A 23,720-nucleotide genomic window follows, 5' to 3' on the forward strand; every position below is an offset into this window, starting at 1 on the left:
TTCTTGGGGATGTGAATGTTAATAGATGCAACGTTTAATTACTATTTAGTATAATTAAATGATTATGGGGATTTTAAAGATCCTTTCACTCAGGATGAGTATTGCTTAGTCCAGAGCACCCCACTCAGGTGGCAGATGGGCCTTCCTCTCCTCCCTAACCTCAGGCAAGCACCTCTACGGTCACTCCCTGCCAGCCCCTGAGCTCCAGCTTCCAGCTAGCCCCACTGTCTGTAACAGCCAGAGACCATGGCTCACAGAAGGCCTCCTGGAGATGGCATGAAGATAATTGCCCTAAGATGCCATCCCCATGCCCAGGGTGCTAACCTTAAGGCCCCACATCTCTGTGGCTTGAAAGCCAAGGATACTCGTGGCCTGGCCAGAAACTTCCCTCTTTTATTTCTTTTTTTTTTTTTTAATTTTAAGGACAGAGAGAGAGAAAAAAAAAAGCGGAGGAGAGGGGCAGAGAGAGATAGAGAGAGAGAAAATTTTAAGAAGGCTCCACACTGCCAGCACAGAGCTTGATGCAGGGCTTGTTCCCACAACCCTGGGATCATGACCTGAGCTGAAACCAAGAGTTAGATGCTCAACCAACTGAGCCACCCAGACACCCCAGCAACTTCCTCTCATGACATGACTGTCCATGGACCTAGGCCCTTCTCAAACCACCTACTCACACCAGGCTTTCCACTTTGTGGAAACGAATGTCCTTGAGTTCCTAAAGAGATCACAACCTCTAGGAACATCTGAATGGGGCCTTCCCTGAAGCTCATGACAGACAGATACCCCTGACTTCCCATAACAGGAGTCAGTGGGTGGCTGCTTTCTGGTACACCTGGGTCAGCCCCAGAAGGAAGCAGGATCAGCCTGTCAACAAGGAAAGAGATCATCACACAGAATGAAAAAAGAGAGCATAGCGGTTGGAATCATCCACCACAAAAAGCTGGTAGCACAGGAAAAGGAATACACATATTCCTGAGATATACTTTACCAGTAAAACCTCTATTTCCCCTCCCTTTTCAGGAGAAAAGGAAAAAAATCCAGAGTCATGTAGTTCCCTTTACAGTTCATGATGGCAGCATTCATTCATAACAGCTCAGATATGATGGTAGTGGCAGTGGGTTGACCAAATGGTCAAGTCACCTCAAAACGTGCACGTCTGTGTATGTACATGTGACAGCATGAGCTGGAGGGACAGGAAAAGCACAAAGGAACAACAACTTTACATATATGTATAAGAACAGTAAAACCTTGGCTCATGAGTAACTTGTTCTGCAAATGTTCCGCAAGACAAGCAAATATTTCTAATAAATTTTAACTTCATAAACAAGCAATTTCTTGCAATATGAGTAGTACATGACACCGAATGTCACATGATCACAACTGAGCCAATGGTTCTTCTCTCTGTCTCTCTCTCTCTGTCTCTCTCGCTGTCTCTCTCGCTGCAGGATTGTGGGTGATTGTCTCCCATGCTCAGATGCTCAGGCCATGGTGTTTGGCAGAAATCAGTGATTTTTCAGAATGTTGGAAGGTGCCAAAAACTAGTATTAGTGTATTTTTTGTCACTTCCAAGCACCTATGGACAGTCCTCTGCTTCATTCTAGGTCAGGCCGCCTGCAGATATAGACCCTTTCCTCTGCTGCCTTATTGCCAGTTCCATTAAATACAGTCTCTGACAAGAATTTATGAATACTTTACTGTAGTCAACATCCGTGTGAGCATATACAATGGTCCCCGTGCAGAAAAAGATTCCATTGAGCCAAAAGATAGCAGTAATTCCATTAGTGATACTGAAAGGTGTCCTACACAATAGCCCTCCTCTCTCTTGTCTCCCTCACACCAGCCATGAAGGTTTTCAAAGGTAAATGCAAGTTAATTTGTTTATTTTTCTTTATATTTTGTATTTTCTTTATTATTTTGTATTATATTACAGCATTGCAATCACTTTTATATGAATATTTTGAGTTATGGAACGAATCATCTGAGCTTCCATTATGTCTTACAGGGAAATTCCCGCTGATATACAAGTGCTTTAGATTATAAGCGTGTTTCCAGAATGATTTATGTTCACAAACCAAGGTTTTATTGTATTTACAATCAAGTCTTTGTAATTTAAGCATAACTGACTATTTCCTTGACCAATGCCAAAATAATCCAGAAGTCAAAGAATTTGGAGCTGTTCTATATTCCAATTTTTTTAATTTAAAAAATAAAGGAAAAACCAATAAGAAACTTTATAGTCACAAATGGAACTCATTTGTCTCTTTTTTTTTGCTCAAAGAATGGTGGTAAACTGAGTAAGCACTTCTTTTTCTTCTAATGTTTTATCTATTTTTGAGAGAAAGAGAGGGCGGGGGCAGAGAGAGGGGGCTAGAGGATCCAAAGCGGGCCCAGCACTGATAGCGGCAAGCCCAACATGGGGCTTGAGCTCATGAACCATGAGATCGTGACCTGAGTGGAAGTCGGATGCTCAACCAACTGAGCCACCCAGGCGCCCCCTGAGAAAGCACTTCTGACTGCAGTGGCACTCACACTGCATGGTAAGCACATCAACGGGAAACACACTAACTCTAGCTCTTGCCAAAAGGCCAACAACAAACAAAAACAAACACCAAAAATTAGACTGTGTCTCAAACAAGAAACCCTAAGGGGTACTCTGGCCAATGAAGCTCAGGTCTTCACACTGTATTTAATGTCCCAAGTCACAGCAGTTCCAGTGGCTCTCCAGAAGCATGTGCAAATTATGTGCTCCTTTCCCACAGGGGTACTTTGGATAACAGCTTTTGAGCCATGCTCCATTACTTGAGCTCTGTTGTGCAGCCATCCCAGGAACAGTCTGCGGAGCGCTCCTCCTGATGTCAGTCCAATCAAGTCACACAGGACTCTGAACAGTCTCACTACACCCACTGGCAGCAACTCACACCCTGTGGACCAGTAATGGGGGCAGAAAATAGCCTCACCCCCTCAATTCGAGTCTGTGAGCCACATTCAACCGCGTGAGCCCAGGCCCGGCACCTCACACTCACAGAAGAACGAAGGAAGACGTCGGGTAACACTCTGACAAAGCAAACAGTCCGCTGTGGGTGAATGGAAACGTACATTTCATAAACAACCTCCCGGAAAGCAGCGGATAAAAATAAACTGTCCTGGCCAAGAGGTGCACAACCTTCAGAGAATTCAGGAAAACATAAAACTGATGAGCCATTAAAATACCATCTTTGGGAAAATAACTGAAGAAATTCGTATCCCATGAAAGCAATCATAAAACCCCAGCCTCAATTCTAGCACACTGCCACCCCCAACCATAATAAAGGACTACTAAGCTTGAACTCATCCTAACGAACCTGCTGCCTAAATATCTACCCGGGTTTGAGAAGCCAAAGTGTTCAGGGTACACTTACAGGTTGTTCACTTACGTGAACAGAGAAGGCAAAACACCCAAGCAGTCCAGTCATTCCATTTCACAGATCATATAAACATGCTTGTTCTTAGAATCCGTTTACACTGCATTAAAAACTATGGGGTGCCTGGGTGGCTCAGTCGGTTGAGCGTCCGACTTCGCCTCAGGTCACGATCTCGCGGTCCGTGAGTTCGAGCCCCGCGTCGGGCTCTGGGCTGATGGCTCAGAGCCTGGAGCCTGCTTCCGATTCTGTGTCTCCCTCTCCCTCTGCCCCTCCCCCGTTCATGCTCTCTCTCTGTCTCAAAAATAAACGTTAAAAAAAATTTTTTTTAAATAAAAACTACAAAGTTAGAGGGGAAAAGGGACATGTCCATCCACAAACTTGACCCCCATGTTTGGGAAAGCTCCTCAGGAGAAGAGGAGCTCCCCGAAGTGCCCTGTCCTGGGCCCCCTGCATTACTACCGGTTCTGTCTGAACACTGAGCTGCTGTGTAGAGACCACAGGAGCTCCTGGAGCCCAAGGGTTCACAGGGACTCGTGCAACGAGGAACAGACCAATCAACTGGCCAGTCGAGCAGGACGTTCCCAGCTATGGTGCTTATCGTCTTCGCCACCACAGAGCATTTACCAAGCTCTGTGAGGCACCCTGATGGGCTCTCTACAGAAAGCCTCAGGAACTTCCTCTCAAGATATGAACGCTGAGTGCACATATAAAAAACCCAAGCAACAGTATGAATGATAAACTCCCACTGCCTACCTGTCAGCTTTATGCAGCCCCAATTGTAGAAGTGACCACTCCCACTCCTAGCCAGTTGACAGCACTTGCTGGAGGGACACCTCGCCCAGAGATGCCTGAAGGAGGTGTCCCTACCCATCCCCCAGCTGTCCAGTGCCTGGGCGCCAGTCAGAAACAGTTCTGTGCTGTGATGAATGTTCCAGAACTCACCACTGGACTTCTGAAAGGTGGCTTTGCCCATCTTGCCTCCCTCACACTACTGAGAGTTCTTCCCATCTCATCTGCAGGAGAGGTGCCGCTCAGGCCAGCCACTACAAGCCCTTCCCAGGACACACTTCTCTGCCAAGTTGGCTCTCACCATCCAGGCCAAAGCTGAGTCACTGCTTATCCTCACTGGTCACTTTCCCAACATAATGTTTGATCTCAATTGTGCCATCAGTACTCTGAAGGCAAGACATTGCGAATATGCTTTATTCCAAACGCCTTATCAACAAAGACCAAGAGGGACAATACACCTGTCTCTGCTACTCTGCAGTTAGGGAGAAAGAGCATGACAGACGTCAGACAGTGGAAGAGCCACAGAAGGTTTCGCTTTGAGGCTTAAGGAATGAGCACCAGTAGCAAGTGGGACTTGTCAACATGAAACACAACTCCCTCTCAATGCTGAGCACCCCACACAACCACCTCAGAGACCTGAGAGACTAACCAGGCCCCCGGAATTCCCGTGTGATCACCCTAACGATTTCATAACCTGGAAAGGTTAGGTTTCCATGGGTTTCTTCCCTGTGGCTCTTACTCATAGAACCTAAGGAAGTATTTAAGCTCCAAGTTACCTATAGCAAAAGTTTATCACGTTCCTTCCACAATACTGTCAAAGAAAAAAGTAGCTTCAGTCTCTGATACTCTTGGCAAAATAGTACAGTGGGAAACTATGGGCAGCCAACAAGCCTAACTTAAATCCCCACTCTATCCCCTTCCAGTTGGGCACCTGGGCAGGTTATTTCCTTGATCCGGAGCCTCAGTTTCACTTTCTGTAAAACAGGGATTTGACGACAGGACCTCACGGGATTATTGGGAGAACCAGGGCCTGGAGACAGCACCTGACTTTTTACATGTTTCTTACCTTTCTCCCAGTACTCAACTACCCTTAAGTCTTGCCCTCTCTGGCCCAACTGCCTGTCAAAGGCACAGCAAAGAGAGATAAAGCCAGAGGGGTGAGGAAGACTTCCTGAGGAATCAGACCCTCATATAGATGGCTCCTTCTCACGCATTCACATGATTATTTATTTAAAACATATGAAGACAATCATTAAGCAACTATTAAAAATGAGGTTATGAAAAGTTTTTCAATTACTTAGTAAACTGCTTACATAATATAAAGTGAAAAAAGGATACAAATTGTATGTAGAGTATGTCCTCGACCATGTTATTTTTTTTTTTTTAACCATGTTTTTAAAAGACTGGAGGCACCTGGGTGGCTCAGTCAGTTAAGCATCCGACTCTTGGTTTCAGCTCAGGTCATGATCTCACGGTTCATTGAGTTGGAGCCCCACATCCCCGGTTTCGGATTCTCTGTCTCCCTCTCTCTCTGCCTCTTCCCTGCTCATGCTCCCCCTCTCTCTCAAAAATAAATAAAGAGACATTTAAAAATAATAATAAAATTAAAAAATTTAAAAAGACTCGAAACAAATACAGCAAACCTTAATACAGTGGCCATACTTGGTGGTATTGGTTTTCGCTTCTTCATTCTTTACAGAATGTATAAATTTCTACCATGAGCCGGTGTTATTTTTATATCGGAAAAAATACTTCAAACATGAATAATCTAAAAGGCCAGTTCTGTAATAGGTAAGATGAACAAGGAAAATTAGGTTTTAGCTCACACCCAAAGGGTTAGAACATTCTAAAACAACCACATACCCAGCCCAGCCCCCAATCAAGTTTTATTGTGGTTGTTGTTGATGTGAGGCCCAAAATTTCATTGATACTGTCAATTAAAATAATGATCATGTCAATTAAAATAATAATCCTGGGGCGCCTGGGTGGCTCAGTCCGTTAAGCGTCCGACTTCAGCGCAGGTCATGATCTCACACTCCGTGAGTTCGAGCCCTGCATCAGGCTCTGTGCTGACAGCTCACAGCCTGGAGCCTGCTTCAGATTCTGTGTCTCCCTCTCTCTCTGCCCCTCCCCTGCTCATGCTCTGTCTCTCTCTGTCTCAAAAATAAATAAAAACATTAAAAACATTTTTTAAAATAATAATAATCCTGACAGCACAAAAACTTAAATCAAAATGCCTGAAATGCCTTTTAAGTGAAAATCTTCACTGCAGCTCAGGGTTCAGGGGTGGGTAAATAGAAGCTTGCTGCATGAAGAGAAGATTTTGGATTTGAGGCTTTGATTGGGTTCATAATGTCGGTGTCGTTTTCAAGAAAACAAGCAAATAATAAGAAAAAAAACTACATACGTGAGCCCACTTGGGCCATGTCTGTATTCTGCACCAGGTGCATAGGAGACCAACTGGGCAGTTGACTCATAATGGACTTCCAGCTCCACTGTCAACCCAGTCAGAACCCAAAAAGAGATGGGCAAACATCCTGGCAGTCAGGATCACAGGTGGAGACAGACAGGTGCTGCGAAGGGCATGACTGTGTCTTCCCAAAACCGCTTTGTTGAAACCATAACCACCCTTCCTGTGATGGTCTCAGGAGGTGGAGCCTTTGGGAGGGGACTGGGCATGAGGGGTGGAGCCCTATGATGGCATCACTGCCCTTGTAAGAGAAAGAGACCAGGCCCTCTCTCTCCCTCTCCACTGAGTGAGCACAAGGAGCAAGACGGCAGCTGTCTGCAAGCCAGGAGGAGACTCACCAGTCACCAAATCTGAGGCCACCTTGATCTTGGACTTATAGTGCCCAGAGTTGTGAAAAATTAACATCTGCTGTTTAAGCTGCCCAGTCTGTGGTATTTTGCTATGGAGCCCAAACGGACTAAGACAGATGGCTCAGTGAAATTAAGATCATTTGGAAGGCGTTTAATAGAGGGACTACTTACAAGGGGACATGGAGGAACCATGAAGACTACGGGGGACCTCCAGGTTGGCAGCAAATAGGCTGTTCATATCTAAGGCCCCAGAGGAAGGAGCTCGCGACCATGCACCAAGACACCACAGGGGGGCACTGAACTGCAGCCCACGGACAGGGCCAGTGGGGAGGTCACAGCTGGGAGGGAGCCCAGAGGAAGAAACCTCAGACTTCCTTCCTCCTTCTCAGTGCCTCCTGGTCTCCCACTGCCAGCAGACCAGCAGATGAGGGGCCAGACGGCAAGGGAGTGGCCACAGGGTGCACAGAACAGCTGTGGCCATGGGCAGGGCAAGGAAAGGCAGAGCGCGCCCCCAACACAGGGAGAACACCAGGCCACATCCTACCAACAAATCAAGCAGCCGGCTCTGGGCTCTTCGGCCAAACACTATTTCTTGCATAGAAATCTAAATATTGGGCTATATTACTCTATATTACCATTTTCCCTTGCCAGAACTATCAGCTTATTTCTTATTTAGCCCTCTGATAAATGACTGCTCTTCACTTTTATTTATAAGTGTTCCTTATAGTATTTGCCAGTCTCACCTTGACCTCATACATTTGTTGTTTCAATTTCTAGCAGAACTGCTTTTTCAAAATGCTGAAAAGTCGTCATGTTAGAGCTAACAAGAGAAAATACTGGTTTTGCTCCAGATCTATTTCTTTCGGCTTTGGAAGCAAAACTCTGGCTTCCCAAGGGCTGAAATGAGTAAAAGACCATGGGAATTCCAGTCTTCCTGGGGCGATGAGGAAACCAATTTGGACAGTGGCTGGCCACTGGACCACAGGCAGAATGAGAGTCGGGACCAAGTTTTTAGGGAGTCTTGTATAAGTCGCTTTCTTTTCATGCTTCACAAAGCACACAGCCAGGACTGTGAACTGCATCTCATTTTGAAATTGTTTTCAAGACTCTTCTTTTGTTTACCAAATAATTGATGAGCACAATTATAAACATTTATTTTCAGTAGATTCCCTCCTAGCAACTGGTGCCATTGCTGCGCTGAAGTCATCCCGTGGAAATCCACTAATGGACAATCTCAAATCTGCGCCTAATTGTTTCATGTGTTCCCATCACTAATGAGGGTGTAATTGTAAGTTTCCAGAGAAGAAGCACAATGTCCTATATTTCACGATTCTGGTGTCCTCCAGGCATCCAGCATAATTCACCGTATCTGTTTCAATTAATAGATGAGATCGATTCTGTATATGGGGTCTGATGCTTTGCAATGCTCCCTGGAATTTCACAAGAGATGGACCTCCCCATTCCCTGAGCACTGATGACAAAAGCAGGTGCCCTCCCTTAGCAACAGATTGTGCCTAGCCTACTGCTGTTCTGCACCCCTTCTCAACATGCCTGTGTCCAGTGCATGGTCCAAAGGCAAGGACACAGAGTGAAAAGGCAGGGGCAGGGCCAGCTGACATTTGTGGATATGGGCTGCATGCCAGACAGGGTGCTCAATGCTTTACATCCTCATCTTATAACTGAAACAAAATTACATGAACTTGGCATTTTATTCCCATTTTACAGATGAGTAAAGAGATATGAGGCAACTCACCCAACTCACACGGCTGGAGACAGCAGGCCAGGCAGCCTGGACCCTCAGGTCTTACTCCCAAACCTGAGCCTGGTGACCTGCTGGAGGGGAAGCAGCCTCAACCCTGCGGGTCGGTCCTTCCAAACACACCTGGGAGATAATCTTGGAGGGAACTAAATCACACATTCAAAAATATTTTAGGGAAAATAATGCTCTGGGTGTTAGCTACAATTTTCCACAGTTAGAAACTGCAAAGAGATACACTGGTAACGAACAACTGGCACGTTTTCCCACAAACTATTTCTCCAAATTTCATCTAAAAATATGACTATGAATTCAAATGAGCCAGAGAAACTTCTGAAATTTATATTCAGATGCACTAAGGTGTGGATTTACTATTTATCTTACATTTTAAGTGCCTGTGGCCGCAGGTACTAGCAGTGTTGGCGGTGTGCACTTACTTAGCTCAGGGTTTAAGCTCCTGCAAAAGTAAGCACTTCATCTCCACGGAGAAAAGAGCGTGAGCATGTTGAAACAGCACACCGAGCCGAGCACCTGACCCTGGCTCCCCACAGCCTCAACAGCAGGCCCCACACTGAGTCCTGCAGAGCTCATCTCTGACCGAGGAACCACGTCCAAGGCGCAGTGAAGAAGGCATCTCGGGGTGCGCCCTCCTGCGATGGAGGAAGGGGAGCACAGACTGTGATGGTTCACCATGAGAACGTTTCCTTCAGTTCCAGGTTCAAGGCAGAGCCATCTCTATGCAGAGCCCACCCATGTCCGTCTGCTTCATCTGCTCTGGGCACCGGGGACATCTCACTGCTGAGCCATCAGTGTGGCAAAAATCTGGACTTCAGTTTGGTGTGGTTGGGACCAAGGCCCAAGTGTGACTGCTGCACCATGGGCACTCTGCCTCCCTCCCCGTCTGACAATGCCCAGGGGCCGGGGCTGCAGCTGCGCCCTGTCGGAACTGGCCCGCTGCCAGCCTTCTCTCTCTGCTGCCTTGCTGGTCCTTGATGCTGCAGCGTCCGCTTCAGTGTCACCTGCCATCTCCCCGGGAAGAGCCTCCCACCCCTAAGTCACTGACATCTCCTTTAATCAGAAGCCTTACTGGCCGGTGCTTAGCCCGAAGGAGCCGGCTGCAAGCCAAGCTTCCCTGGGGCTGTGACAAAGGTCGGCTCCCTACTTGCTAGTGTACAATGCAGGTTTACACATTGGGCCTCGGTGGGCAACGAGGAGCCAGGCCACATAGACCCTCCATGATCTGAGGAATGGAGGGGTTTGTGCCGTGGTAAGGTCAGATTTCTGAGGAGAGCTTTTCTCCTCCCCAGGCCCCGGCATGCACCCTCAGGATATTTGGCAAGCACGGAACTTGGGGACATCTGGAACTTCACCATCCCTCACCCGGGACAGAGGCAGCCCACGAACCGTGGGACTGCAGGGCAGTGACATGGTCATTCGTGCCTCCCTGGGGACACCGAGGGTGCTCAAACACCTCCCACCACTGATGCCTTTTCCACCCTTAAAACCTCATGAGTTTTTCCTTTACTTTGGAATAACTGAACAAACATTCTAGGCCTACATCCATCTCCAGTGTTACACGCTCAGTGTGGGTCAGCTGACATCTGGTGATAATACATCACATCTATCGAGTATTTATTGAGTCCCCGTCACAAAGTGCTTTCCATAAATGACCGTATTTAATCCTCACAGCATCCTGCAAGATAGAAGTCTCATTTTACAGATGAGGCAGCCACGGCTGTGAGAGGCTAAGTGATCTGAGGCTGCACACAGCCAGTAACTGGTGCTGGGATTCAAATCCAGGTCTGACCCTGATCCTGTGGTCACAAAATACCTCAGGAAATAACTCTCTCAGAGTGCCTGGCACTCCAGGTACTTCATACAACAGTTTTTCTGCCTCTCCTTTTGAAAACAAAGGATAAATGTTTTGTCATAAATGTCAAAGTGACTTCACTTGGCTTCTCTGGGCCATTTCCTCGCCTTGTACGTCTGAAGCGCAGACAGCGTTAACATGTGGTGTTGGTAACGCCATCGGCACCGGTATTTGGCATCATCATTCTGAGAACCCTGGGCTGCAATGACAGACAGCCCGCTGGGGTGGACCTGCCCAGAAGCACTGTAAACATAACTTGTCTGAAGTTAAAGTCCAAATGCCAGCAAATTCAGTTATTCTGCTGGATACTGGCCAGTCTCCCACCTGGCACTGCAGCCCAAGGGTCAATGCGCCCTCTCTTCTGGCACCCTCTGTACTGGGCCTGAGGGTCACTTCCAGGAACAAGGGTGTCAGGCTCCCAAGTGAGGTGAGCACACACATGAAACATCATCATGACAGAAAACCGGCTTCAGTTCCCAGGAGTAAATATTCAGATTCCATGGCCATCTGGCTGCCATTTCACAAGCTCTTTGCAAAATCTGGCTATAATTCTACCAAGTCATGAACATTAGTTGATGCTTTTAAGGTTTAGCTAAGTGAGTTGAAGAAAATCAAAATACTTGCTAAAGTTCACCACAACTGAGAACCAAAAGAAGTTGCAATGCTCACAGAAGGAGAAAGTGTTATGGGGAGGGGCATCCGATTTCAGGGAAACCAGAAAAAGATAGAAGAACTCAAAGACAGCAAAGTTTTACCCATGTGCATGGATGACACGTGTACAGAATGAGATAAATCAGAACTGCTGTTAAATTATGGCTTATTACGGGGTGCCTGGGTGCCTCAGTCGGATGAGCGTCCGACTTCAGCTCAGGTCATGATCTCACGGCTTGTGAGTTCGAGCCCTGAGTCAGGCTTTGTGTTGACAGCTTAGAGCCTGGAGCCTGCTTCGGATTCTGTGTTTCCCTCTCTCTCTCTCTCTGCCCCTTCCCCACTCACTCTGTCTCTCTCTCTCTCTCTCTCTCTCAATAAATAAATGCATTTAAAAAATTTTTTTAATCATAGCCTGTTACATCAATTTATGAAGCAAACTAGTCTAAGCTACCTTAGACCACAAACACTGCTTTACTCCAAGAATTCATTTACAGGTACACCTGGGTGGCTCAGTTGGTTGAGCGTCCAACTTTGGCTCAGGTCATGATCTCATGGCTCGTGAGTTCAAGCCCCACGTCGGGCTCTGTGCTGACAGCTCAGAGCCTGGAGCCTGCTTCAGATTCTGTGTCTTCCTCTCTCCCTCTTCTCTGCGCCGCACCCCCCACTCGCTGTCTGCCTGTCTCTCTTTCTCTCAAAAATAAATAAAAAATAATTTTAAAACAACACTTAAGAATTCATTTAGAAACTACCAAATTATGTGCTAATTACTAACATTTATATATATTTCTCAAGATCCTGAAGGAAGAACAGGAGACAAAACAAAAAAGAAAAAGAAAAAGAAAAAAGTGTGTCTATCTGGCTTTAGTTTACATTCTTCAAAAAAATGAAACAACATATTTTCTAGATTTTTCATCAGTTCCAAAAACCCAGCATCCTTATTTTGTATGTCTTACTGATTTCTCATTCTTATCTGGGGACATCAGAAAGCTATGCACATACTGGCTGGACACACGGTCTGTTTGCTCTTGTACGTATCACTGTGGGTGAGAATAAACGGAAGCACAAAGAAGGGATCTGCCCACAGACATCTAGTCTAGCTGACGAGGAAGAGAGCATGAGACCTGCTGTGCTCCAGATCCAAGCTCAACCCAGCACACCTATCTTTCTTCTTCTAATATTAATGTTTTTCTCAGTATGTCGAACATTAATGATAAAAAACTTCAAAATTGGGTTTTATATAATACTAATACACGCTGACAGCAAATCTGTGCCTTTAGGTTCTGTTCGTGAAGAAGGGCTCCTTTTCCATTTATCAAGGTTTTGTTGTGGAATTCCAGAAGTCTCTATGAAAAGAAGAGCCAGACATTGTTGAAAATCAAAATTCATCAAGCCCTGAAGTATGAAGGGCACTGCCTGGGAGGAGACCCACAGTGGGTAAAGGGTGTGCCCCCTTCGACGGCTCCACACCACCACCCCCCAGACAATGAGCACTGTGGACTGGAGGAAAGGTATGAAAAAATGCCCCAAAATCACATTTTCAAATACTGTTGAGTCACAAGGTCTACTGAGTAGACTCCTTTGTCAGAGTTCATTTGAAGAAAAGATTCTTCTGCTTTAAAAACCCTCGTCTGTTCAACCCATTCACTTTTCAAACAAGACAAGTGAGATCCAAAGAGATGAAGGTGTAGCCGAGGTCCCTGGCCAAAGCTTCCATGTTGGCCTTGCTTGCCAGGCACAGCCCTCTCCCACCCTTACATCCACGGAAGCCTCTTGGGAAAGTGGGTGAAGAAATGGAAAGAGTGAGGGGAAGGCAGTCGCCCATGCCCCATCACCACCCAAAATGTACCCCTCTCATCATTGGTTTCATTTCACAAAACCCTCAAAAAGATCCACATGCCATATATGTCTCAATATTTTTGTTTTTCATTTCCCTTTTTATAGTAACTGAAAACACCCTGATATATAATGAAAAAGCAGGATTGAGAGGAACTGCATTACCTGCATTCAAGATGGCAGACTATTTAAAATCATAATATTGGCACTGTAGGACATGCAGATACGAACATGAGCGTACACGAAGTGCTGCATTAGCCAAAACCCCACTGTATTTGTGTGTGAGGCCTAACTGCAAATGTAACGAATGCTATGAAATATTTAACACAGATACTCAGAGCCCTGCTCATAGGCCACATCAAGCTCCATTCAGGGTACTCAGCTTGTATTAGAGGGAGCGGGCAGCCCTTCATGTGTTGAATCTGTAAGTGATCTCAGAATTTATCAGAGGAAAGCATTGGGATACCTCCTGGAGTAAGTCTTTGGTGTTCTTCACCCAATTCGTAACTTGAAGAGCCTATTTTACTTCCTATATAATAGCTTACCTCTCATTTGCAAAAAGCACAGTCAAGTGTGTGGACTGTTCCGGGCAGGGCTAACTTATCACGACCCCTCCTCAATAGTCTCTGAATGTCCCTGTGGGAGGAACACAGTCCTCCTCCCCCACACGATGCTTATCACTGGACACCAGAACCCATGTTCACTGAACTCGGTACACTCCTTCCCCAGAAGGTACTCCCAAGTTCCAAGACCTCAGAGAGGTGTCAGGGGCCAAGGTTCCTTGTCTTCTTCAGGTAGGAATAAAGACCAGGGGTAGAATGGTGTCTTGCTCTGAACCTGGCATTTAAAGAGTGGGCTGCACAGATGTCACCCTGGACTCCCCATTTTCCACCACAAACTTTCCAAGAATAACAACAAATCTCAGATGATGAGATGGCATGCTGCCCTCAGCTGCTCATTCAAAATGTGCAGCACCCTTCCACACCTCCTGCGAAACTTGGTTTGCCACTGGACAGAATGACCGTCTCTACCAGACACTTGGCCACTGTCGGTCCCCATTGCAGCCAGGACCTTTCTCATTATCTAGTCAGCTTTGTTTGAGAATTTGATGGGTCCCCTTTCCCAGCCTTTACTTAAAAGTTTTTTAAATTCATCTCACCACCATCCTTTTAAAGAGTTAAACAGGAATAGTTTAACTCCCCAGTTCTTAGTACTCAACCCTCTATCCAGCTGAGTAACATCACAGAGCAGTTAGACAAGTAAAAACATGTAAAAAACATTGAGTCAGCTGGCTTTTGGGGGAACTACCATTCTGCTTCCCATCTGGCTTACATCACAGGGACACCAGGAGGCATGACGAGCAGGTGGCACACAGCATTCCATCATCAGCCTTTCCAGGCTCATGCCACCACCACTGAATCAATGCCCAGCTGAAACCAATGATGGTCAAAAGGGTAGGCACAGCCACTCACTAATTCCGTGTCAGTGTTTCATCAAATACTTCATCTATCCCCAGAATAACTTGTCAGACTACACATAAACTCACCAGTAAGATTTCTCGTCCCTTACATTAACTCTACTTTCAAGTAAAACTTCATGGCATCATTTCTTTCTCTTTTCTACACCTTCCCAGGATTGATATGGTCACTTTTCCATAACAGATCGGTGTGGGGGGGGCCATCTCAAAATATGATCCATTAGACTGCTTACTGGCCCTTCATGCCAATGAATGAAGAGGTGCAGCAACGTAAGACCCTCAAGTGGGGAAATAGGAAGCCCACAGTCAAGGAGTGACCAGCAAATTCTCTACTGCTCCAGAACCACTGTCACCCTGCCATCTTATTATGTCTCTTTTTCCTTTAAGACTCTCAAATTTTACAAGATGTAATTTAGCAGTATTTTCTTGCGAGGGCTACAGACCACAACTGGGGCAGATGCCCATAAACACCTAAGCCAGGTGAACTGGGGCCCACTGGGCAAAGGCACAGGACCATTAGGCTGGACCTTGCCCTCCACACCCTCACTGTGAGGGACCATGTGTCCTTCTTTGTGCCTCTGGACACACTTCCACCATATAGGGTTCAGTTCTGACCTGAGGCCAACGCAGTGAATTCTTCCTCATAAACTCAAATGTCCAGGGGTGGGGACTTTGCCCAAACAGAAGTGCATGATCAGTTTCTTTGCAATGGTTCCTTGGATCAGCCCATATAAACTATGTAATCTGGTGAGTTTTTCTTTTTGCTTTGGCTGCCAGGAAGAGCAGAGCTCACTTGAACATCAAAACACTGCTGTGTCACCACTGTTAACAAGGCATCTCCATTGTAACTGAAACATCTGCACTCCAGACCTTTGCCAAAATATTTGACCTTCAGCAGCCCGCAACTGAACTCCAGATGACTAGCTTGCTGATGGAGATCTTTTGCCCCACTGAGTCGTTCCAGTCTGCAATGTGCTCTTCATTATTTTATTTACTCTTCCCAGTCTTAAAGGGTAGGCACTGCAGCCCCCCATTTTCCTTTTGAGGCAACGTAGACTCAGAAATGTAGCTTGAAAAGGGGCATTTCAGGGACACTTGGCTGGCTCAGTCAGTTAAGGGTCCAACTCTTGATTTTGGTTCAAGTCATGATCCCAGGGTCGTGGCATTAAGCCCTGCATCGGACTCTGTGCTGAGTGTAGAGCCTGCTTGGGATTCTCTCTCTCTCTCTCTCTCTCTCTCTCTCTCTCTCTCTCTGTCCCTCCTCACATTCCCTCCCCTACCCCCCTCACACATGCATGCTCTCTCTTGGGATTCTCTCTCTCCCTCTGTCTCTTTTTCAAATTAAAAATAAAGGGGGGGTGGCATGTCAAGCACTCACTCCAGGAAGAGCCCCAGGTCCTATCCTAGTGCCCAGTAGGCCTCAAGAGAGCCATACCCAGAGACTCCCACCATCAACCTAAGAGAGTTCACCCAACAAGTGGACAGCAACATGGCTGGAGGCTAACATCCAACCTACTTCATGGTTTAAGGGAGATTTTCAGATGGCAAAGGAGCACAATAACAAGAAATGAAGGGTCTGGAAACTGGCTGTGTCCTTTTGGGGGAAAGTAACAAGGAGTCATGGTTATTTAATTCACCCACTTGGGTGAAAGGTATAGAGGACTTGGCTTCAGTTCAACATATAGAGAACTTTCTAGCATCTTGAGATTTCCACCAGCCCCAGAGATGGGAAGTCCCTGCAGCATGAGCTTTGAGCACAGCTTCTGACCTTGTAATAAGTCACTGCTGGCAACATGTAAATGCCTTTGCAGGTATGTCCAGCTAGCTGCCCTCCATGTCCTCTGCAAGCAAGTGGTCACTGAACAGACACAGCCTCTGTCCCCTAAGTAATAATAAATGCATTATCTCTGAGGTACTCAGAAGGCCAACTAGAGAGGAAAGCAACTGTGGAATGACCCTGGATAGCAACTCCAGCCACTGGCCCCACCCAGAGGCCCAGCTGTCCCCAGTGCCAATAGCCAGCAGGGGTAAGGGCTTACATGCGACTTCTAACCTTGGGGCCACCATCATCACACAATCACTCTCCCGGGGTGGTATATGTAATGGGTATGTATGAGGAAGGTAGATCAGGCGTCCCTAATGCCCCCACCTCACAAGTGACAGAATCCAGAACAAGTGTGGGAGGACACATAGCTAAGCAGCCTCCAGAATTCACAGTGCTACCCTCATGCCTGATTTTCCCATCTGCAGACCCCAGAGTCACTGTCCCCAAAGGTTTCTTCCTCCTACACACCGCAAACCAGCATGGGGAGTCGATCCCATGGCATTTAGCTGTAGGCAGAGAAAGTCAAATTTCTTTCTATTGCTTGATTTATTCTTGCTTAGTTTTCTTGGAGACCAGTGACCCTTAGAATCGCTCCTGTGATCTGCTAATGGGTCAGGCAGGCAGCTGATTCATGTTCGAAATACAAGGACCCTTTAATGAAAAGTACTCCTAGGAAAGTTGAGTTCATGGCTGTAAGCCAACATTCCCTGTCTGGCCTCTGAAGCTGCCTCAAATGTCTTACCTGGCAGCACTGCTCCATCCGCAGTATTGCAGACATTTTTTAAAGACTGTACATCAAGACTAATCAAAATGCCCTGAGACAGTCATGACTCCTAGGCATGACATTGCCCACCCACAGCACTGGGTACCCAGGAGCAGGTGAGAAGCCCAGCAGGGAGTGGCATGAACTCAGATGCCTCCAGGCTGAGGGCCTCTCTAGTGCCCAGACCAAGAAGAGGTAGTCACTACCCTGGCCACCACCTAGGAGGAGACAGGAGTGATTGGGCTGAACCAGGAAGGGAAGCTTTGGGACAGTACATTGTAATGAATGAAACTCAGCAAACACCAGAACCTGAGGTCTGTACTGACACCATCTCCTAGGAAAGACCTTCCAGAACCCTCTGCCAGGCTCCTCCACACAGCAGCAAAACCCCCTTCACTCAGAGAAGGACCAGCCCTCTGCCATAGAGCCATTCTTTGATGTGGGGTGCAGCAGTAAGCTGGCGCCCAGGAAAGAGGCCCAGGGATGGAGTCTAATGTTGATCTGTAAATTCTCTTCATCCAACACGAGGACAGGCATGTACAAACAGGACTTGGATTACCATGGGAGAGGAAGGAATACTGGGTAAATAATGTTTGCATGAATGATTCAGCCTTTTTTTTAAAGAAAGACAGAATCTTCTTCTTAGAAACGAAGCTGACATGAACCTCCCATAGTGAGTCACAGGTGGATGGTTTCTCCCACTACAGTTTGTCAGCGAATGAAGTCCCTGACATTAACTGAAAACCTGTCCCGTTCAACCTGAGAGGTCAGCCAGATCCAGTGCCCAGCTGGGATGAAGCAAAGGAGGGTGCTGTGACAACCTGTAGCTGCCTTGGTGTGACCTGGGTCTCAGCAGTGTCCAGGCAACAGCAGCCAAGACCAATCCCGGACATCCCTGCCCAGGTCTCTCTCCTGCCAAAGAGCCCATGGAGTGGGCGTTCTTGTCCCTCCATAAAAATCTATTTTTAAGTCATATTTGCACCTGGAATGCAGAGACAGAAAACAGAACAGTTGTCCCTCCTCCCCAGTTGTCTCTGCGGATCCAATTCCTCTGTAAATAATGCAAGGGCAGTGGATTCACAAAAGGCCAACAGATCTAGAAACTCCAAGGGAAGGAAACCCGGAGGGCACAAAATACGGCCTCGTATCAGTTACAATGACAGCACTGAAACAAATCTAAGACCAGCAAAGGCCAGGCAGCTGGGAACGGGGCTCAGGCAGCCACTTCCTGGCTGGTCCCCACAGACAAGCCCTCCACCTGGGACACCCACTGTGCAGGCCAGGAGAAGGTCTGCTACTACTCATCCAAACTGACATGGAGCTCACAGGCTATCAGAGGATTGTGATGAGACCACAGGCATACGGCTGTAATTAAAAATGAACAAGGGGCACCTGGGTAGCTCAGTCAGTTAAGCATCCGACTTCGACTCAGGTCATGACCTCACAGCTTGTGAGTTCGAGCCCCATGTCAGGCTCTGTGCTGACAGCTCAGAGCCTGGAGCCTGTTTCAGATTCTGTGTCTCCATCTCTCTCTGCCCCTCCCCTGCTCATTCTCTCTCTCTCTCTCTCTCTCTCTCTCTCTCTCTCTCTCTCTCTCTCAAAAATGAACATTAAAAAAAAAAAAATGAACAAGATAAAGCACCTGCTCATGGTCCCTCAGCTCCAGGAGGCTGACCTCATCACACCCTATATTCAGACCACTCTCTGCTCCTGCCCCCCTGTACCCCAGGAAACCCACAGAGGCTGCTCTGGCACCAAGTAACCCAGACCCCTGACCCCACCCCTTTCAGCTCAGCTGCTAAGGCTCTAATGCCAGTCCCAACCATGGCACCTCAGCATTCCCCATGGAAAATGCCTCTGCAATCCTACAACCCCCCCATGGAATCTCCTAAAGACCATACAGGCGGACCGCAAGCAAGCTCTGTCTCCATGGATGACTCGGACAAACTCTCCTATCTCCTGTCTCATCTCCTCTACACAAAGACCCACCACTCATGGATATGCTGCCCCGTGGACAAGCTGCCATTCATTCTCCCACATGTTGGGGGAGGAGGAGCAGGATGACAGTGAGGAGAAGAGGGGAGGAGAGGGGAGCAGAAGGGGTGCAGAGGGGAAGAGGCCCACAGAGCAGGGAGAGGTGGGAAAGTGTTGTGAGCACAGACTTTGGCCACAGCCCATCTGGAACAGGTCCCAAATCTGCTGCTGTACTTCCTCATCTGTAGGCTTCCTCATCTGTACAAATGAATTTATTGTGAAAATAAAAAAAGAAAATGCCCATAGAGCTTTTCAGATTGCTGTAAATGTTAGTTACTATTATTGAGTGGATTTTAAAGTATACTTCTACAACTTTTTCTACGTAGCTGGGTTGATTTGACTTGGTGCTTGTTTTAGGAGATGTAGTCCTTTCTCTTAATTCCCCATGATGGCACGGGGGGCTGATGTGAGCCAAGACTGAGAGCCTGAAACCCTGAAGTGCTTCCATCTCTGTCTGGTCCAGAAGGAATGTGAGCCTTGAACAAAGGCCCAAGGTTGGGATTTTTCTCCACTGCCTGCCGTGGGTCCAGGAACTCCGGCAAGCTAGCTCCACTGACAAGGCTGAGAGCCAAGTGATTCTAGGATCACCTTCCAATCACAGGCTTTCCTATGAACCCTCCCTGTCCCCAGGCTTTTGGAGCTACAGCCAGACCCCAACGTGGCTCTCATTGGGAAATTGTTCATGAACACCTGATGCAGCATCTCTTAATATGAGCGGTTTCTGAGCCTGAAATGAAGCAAGCCCCTTAGTTAAATAAACACCCCCCTCTACCTGCAGGACATAAAATCCCAGATAATCCACAAATCATGCTGCAGGGTAAGAACAGTCAGATTTAGCCAGAGAACTCTGCTTACCCTGCCCCACAATGAGCCCACAGGGCACAAAAGTCCAATCTGCCTCAACAATAAAAGTCAAAGAACTATCAGGGATCAATGTAAGTGGGCTCTCCATTCCAGAGTGACTGAAACCAGGAGATGACAGTAAAAGCCACAAAACCCACCAAGGGCACTGGTAGGGAGAATGGCAGAGGCTGCCCCTGAATTTGGGAGCGGTAGATTTAGGACAGACAAGATGCAGAACAAGAAAACCCAGCAGGGTCAGGAAGAACCTGGCTTCTTGAGGGTGGGGACTGCATCTGCTGTCTTTGGTGTCCAAATGCTCAGCCAAGCCCAGCATGCAGGAATGGTCCATAAACATGGATGTTCCAGAGATAATTCCAGTTTTCTTTTCCTTGTTTTTATTCTCTTCCAAAGAACCTATTATGGGAAGAAACTGTGGTCCTGCCCTGGAAAGCAGAATCCTCAGCCCTGATTCCCCAGCCCCTTGGGAGCACCATAGGAAGGTACTCTATGAGTGAGCACTTTGGACCGTCCTCCCCTAGAGATCCAGAGTTAGCATTCCCGGAACTGTGCAACGCCTGGCATCAGGCTAACCACTTAACAGAAGCAAAGCAAGTTGAGTTGTTTTTCCCATGTCTTCTGTGGATGAAAACCTCATCAGTCTGTTCTCTTGGTGAGGCACTAAAGATGAGGGAGCGTGAGGCAAGCTTGGGGGGCAAAGCAAAAGCTAGCACCCCCTCCCAGCCCAGGTGGGATCTGTGTGATATTCCTTGGACACTCCCAGCTACCCCAAAACAGAAAAGGACAAGACAAACAAACAAACAAATGGCTAAACTGATAAGAGCTTCTACCAGTTTACCAGAAAAAGGCAATCCCATCATACCCTGAAGTCCAGAAAATCCCTACTGTCTTAATGTTAATACTTTGCTAGAGGGAAAAACAACCTTAGCTTGACAAAAGCTAGGCCTCCAGTAAGTCTTCAGCATGTGACAGTCTCTTTGAAAACTCCCTCTTGGCTTTATCTCCCTCGACTCCATAAAATGGTCACCCCCCCCACACACACACTTACTGGGCAGCTCTTCCTGCCCACGGGTCCTGTCCCCAGGCTTTAATAAAATCACCTTTTTGCACCAAACATGTCTCCACAAATTATTTCTTGGCCATCAGTTCCAGACCCCACGAACCCCACCATCACCCCAAAGCTTCATCACTAATCACCCACCCCGCCTAGGCCTTACTACTGTCCACCTGGCAATGCCCCTCTTAAATAACTCCTACAGGACAGTCACCTTCAGCCCAGTGCTAATGCTGCATTCTTAGAGTCCAAGCTGATGTGTTTGATCACCTTTAACCAAGACTCACCCCATTCAGCTTGGTCCCCTGAGTATAGATGCTGAGGCCCAAGGTCACAGCCTTCCAGCTTTAGCCTTTGTCTTTAGTGTACTGCCCCTGGGGGGTGTCTGGGCAACAAATACCATCAGTGGGCCCCAGGGATGAGGTTCAGCATGGGCACCCAGAGGGCCATCTCCACTAATGTTTTCAGGCACCAAAAACAATGTAAGTGGGTCTGAACCAAAGGAGCTTGTTAAAGCAGAGATGCCAACAGAGGCCATGAAGGCAAGGTGAGGAGCAGTGTCCATAATCCAGCACAGAGATGAACAGGTTCTTCCCCTCACTCAGGCCAGTCAAGGATGGGTTCTGGACCCTCTCTACACATCAATACAAGACAAGAAAAAAGCAGTTCTGGAATCCTCTGAAGGGCTCTCAACTTCCATGGGCGGAAGGCTCCCCGACCAGAGGCAGGAAGCTCCCATAGCATAAGCAAAGACACCAGGCCCAGGAGGAGGAAGAGGACATCTTCTCTTGCATTGCTCATTAATCTTCATGACAAATGGGGATTTCCTTACTGCTGTTATTCTGTAATCAGAAGAGGAACCTCATGCTGAGATCAGCCAATACATCAAAGCAGTATAGGTCCCAAGGCCCAGAACAGCTCAAACCCAGACCCCTGATGCTGACCACAGGCCCAACAGGGCAGAGGCACTGAGGGCTGAGGGACCGACTCCCCAGAACCACCCATGGGAATAAGGTCTGGTTCTGAGATAAGATTTTTCTCTCACGTTTTCTTTGTTCTTCATTAACGCATTTAAAAAGAAATAAGTCATGGGGTGCCTGAGTCGATTAAACTTCCGACTTCGGCTCAGGTCATGATCTCATGGTTTGTGAGTTCGAACCCCACATCAGGCTCTGTGCTGACAGCTCAGAGCCTGAAGCCTGCTTCAGATTCTGTGTCTCCCTTTCTCTCTGCCTCTCCCCTGCTCATGCTCTGTATCTCTCTGTCTCTCTCCAAAATAAATAAATGTTAAAAAAGAATTTAAAAAGATAAGTTACATATTTTACATTAGAAACTAATTTTTATTGCTCTCATTACACAGTGTTTTCCTCAAGTAAACAGAAGTAAAGGCACCTGGCTGGCTCAGTAGGTAGAGCATGCATCTCTTAATCTCAGGGTCATGAGTTTAAGCCCCACATTGGGAGTAGAGTTTACTTAAAATAAAAAATACATACAAACATACATTTTAATAAATAAGTAAATAAATAAAATAAAGAGAAGTAAAAAGAAGATAACAAAATGCACTCCCAAGTCCCGCTCATATACAGATACACAAGACACCATGAATATATATTTTTTTTAAACCAGACTGGGTCAGATTTTTTTGAGACCTGGTTTTTTCCCTCTTCAGAACAACATAATCCCACCTTTCAGGCCAATAAATAGCCAAACAGGACTCCATTACATAGGTATGTCCATTCATTTACCCCATTCTCTCTAACTGAGCATTCATTTCCAATGACAATCATGGCTGTTCCATTGTACGAAGGCCACCAAACAACCACACAACACATCGTACAGACACGAGAAAAGTCTTGACATAGAACTTAACTAGGCTTCTGTTTTGGAATGTGGTCCAGGGGAAGGGAATGCCTGGCCCTCCAGGGCATGTATTGTCAGGCCTTTACGACTAAGACCTCCTTCTGGGGAACCTCCCACACCAGGTTCCCATGGCCCCACATCCCCATGTTCTCACACTTGAGGGACATCAACAGAGAATGTGTGTGGGCCAACTAACCCGCTGCTAGGAATCTAGGTCCCCAGAACCCCACAAGGCCTGCAAGTCAAGATAGACTCTACAAGGACATCCAAGCAACAGGGATATGTTATAAAACTAAACTCACCTTGCTGCTTTCTTTCCATTTACATATTTTAATTTTTTATTGTGTTAAAGAACACATAACATAAAAGTTACCATCTTAACCATGTTTAAGTGTACAGTCCAGTAATGTTAACTCTACGCATATTGTTGTACAGCAGATCTCCAAAACCTTTTTTCCATCTTGCAGACATGGAACTCTGTCCCCCTCCCTCAGCCCCCAGTGCCCACCCTCTCCTTTCTGTCTCTAAGAATCTGACAACTTTAGGGACCTCATAAAAGTGGAATAACACAGTACTTGACCTTTTGTGATTGGCTTATCTCACTTAGTATAATGTCCTCAAGGTTCATCTATGTTGTAGCAGATGTGAGAATTTCCTTCCTTTTTAAGGCTGAATAACATTCCATTGTTTGTACAGATCATACTGTTTGCATAGAACAATCAATGC

At 46.8% G+C, this 23,720-nt stretch overlaps 1 protein-coding gene across 7 annotated transcripts in view; it reads right to left on the reverse strand.

Moving 5' to 3' along the window:
• The window catches only part of PTPRN2 (protein tyrosine phosphatase receptor type N2), an 803,411-nt gene that overhangs the window by 755,231 nt on the left and 24,460 nt on the right, over positions 1-23,720 (reverse strand). For 2 of the 7 annotated variants that reach the window (XM_049642194.1, XM_049642195.1), the window contains exon 1: positions 6,598-6,889. The exons of 4 other annotated variants lie outside the window; for them this stretch is intronic. In XM_049642194.1, coding sequence (XP_049498151.1) covers positions 6,598-6,667 — 70 coding nt within the window. In that variant the 5' untranslated portion in view covers positions 6,668-6,889. Of the gene's footprint in view, positions 1-4,154; positions 4,374-6,597; positions 6,890-23,720 lie in introns of those variants that run through there. One more of the 7 variants, XM_049642198.1, reaches the window with a different exon arrangement.

Source organism: Panthera uncia, chromosome A2 (assembly GCF_023721935.1).
Source record: "Panthera uncia isolate 11264 chromosome A2, Puncia_PCG_1.0, whole genome shotgun sequence".
NCBI lineage: Eukaryota > Metazoa > Chordata > Mammalia > Carnivora > Felidae > Panthera > Panthera uncia.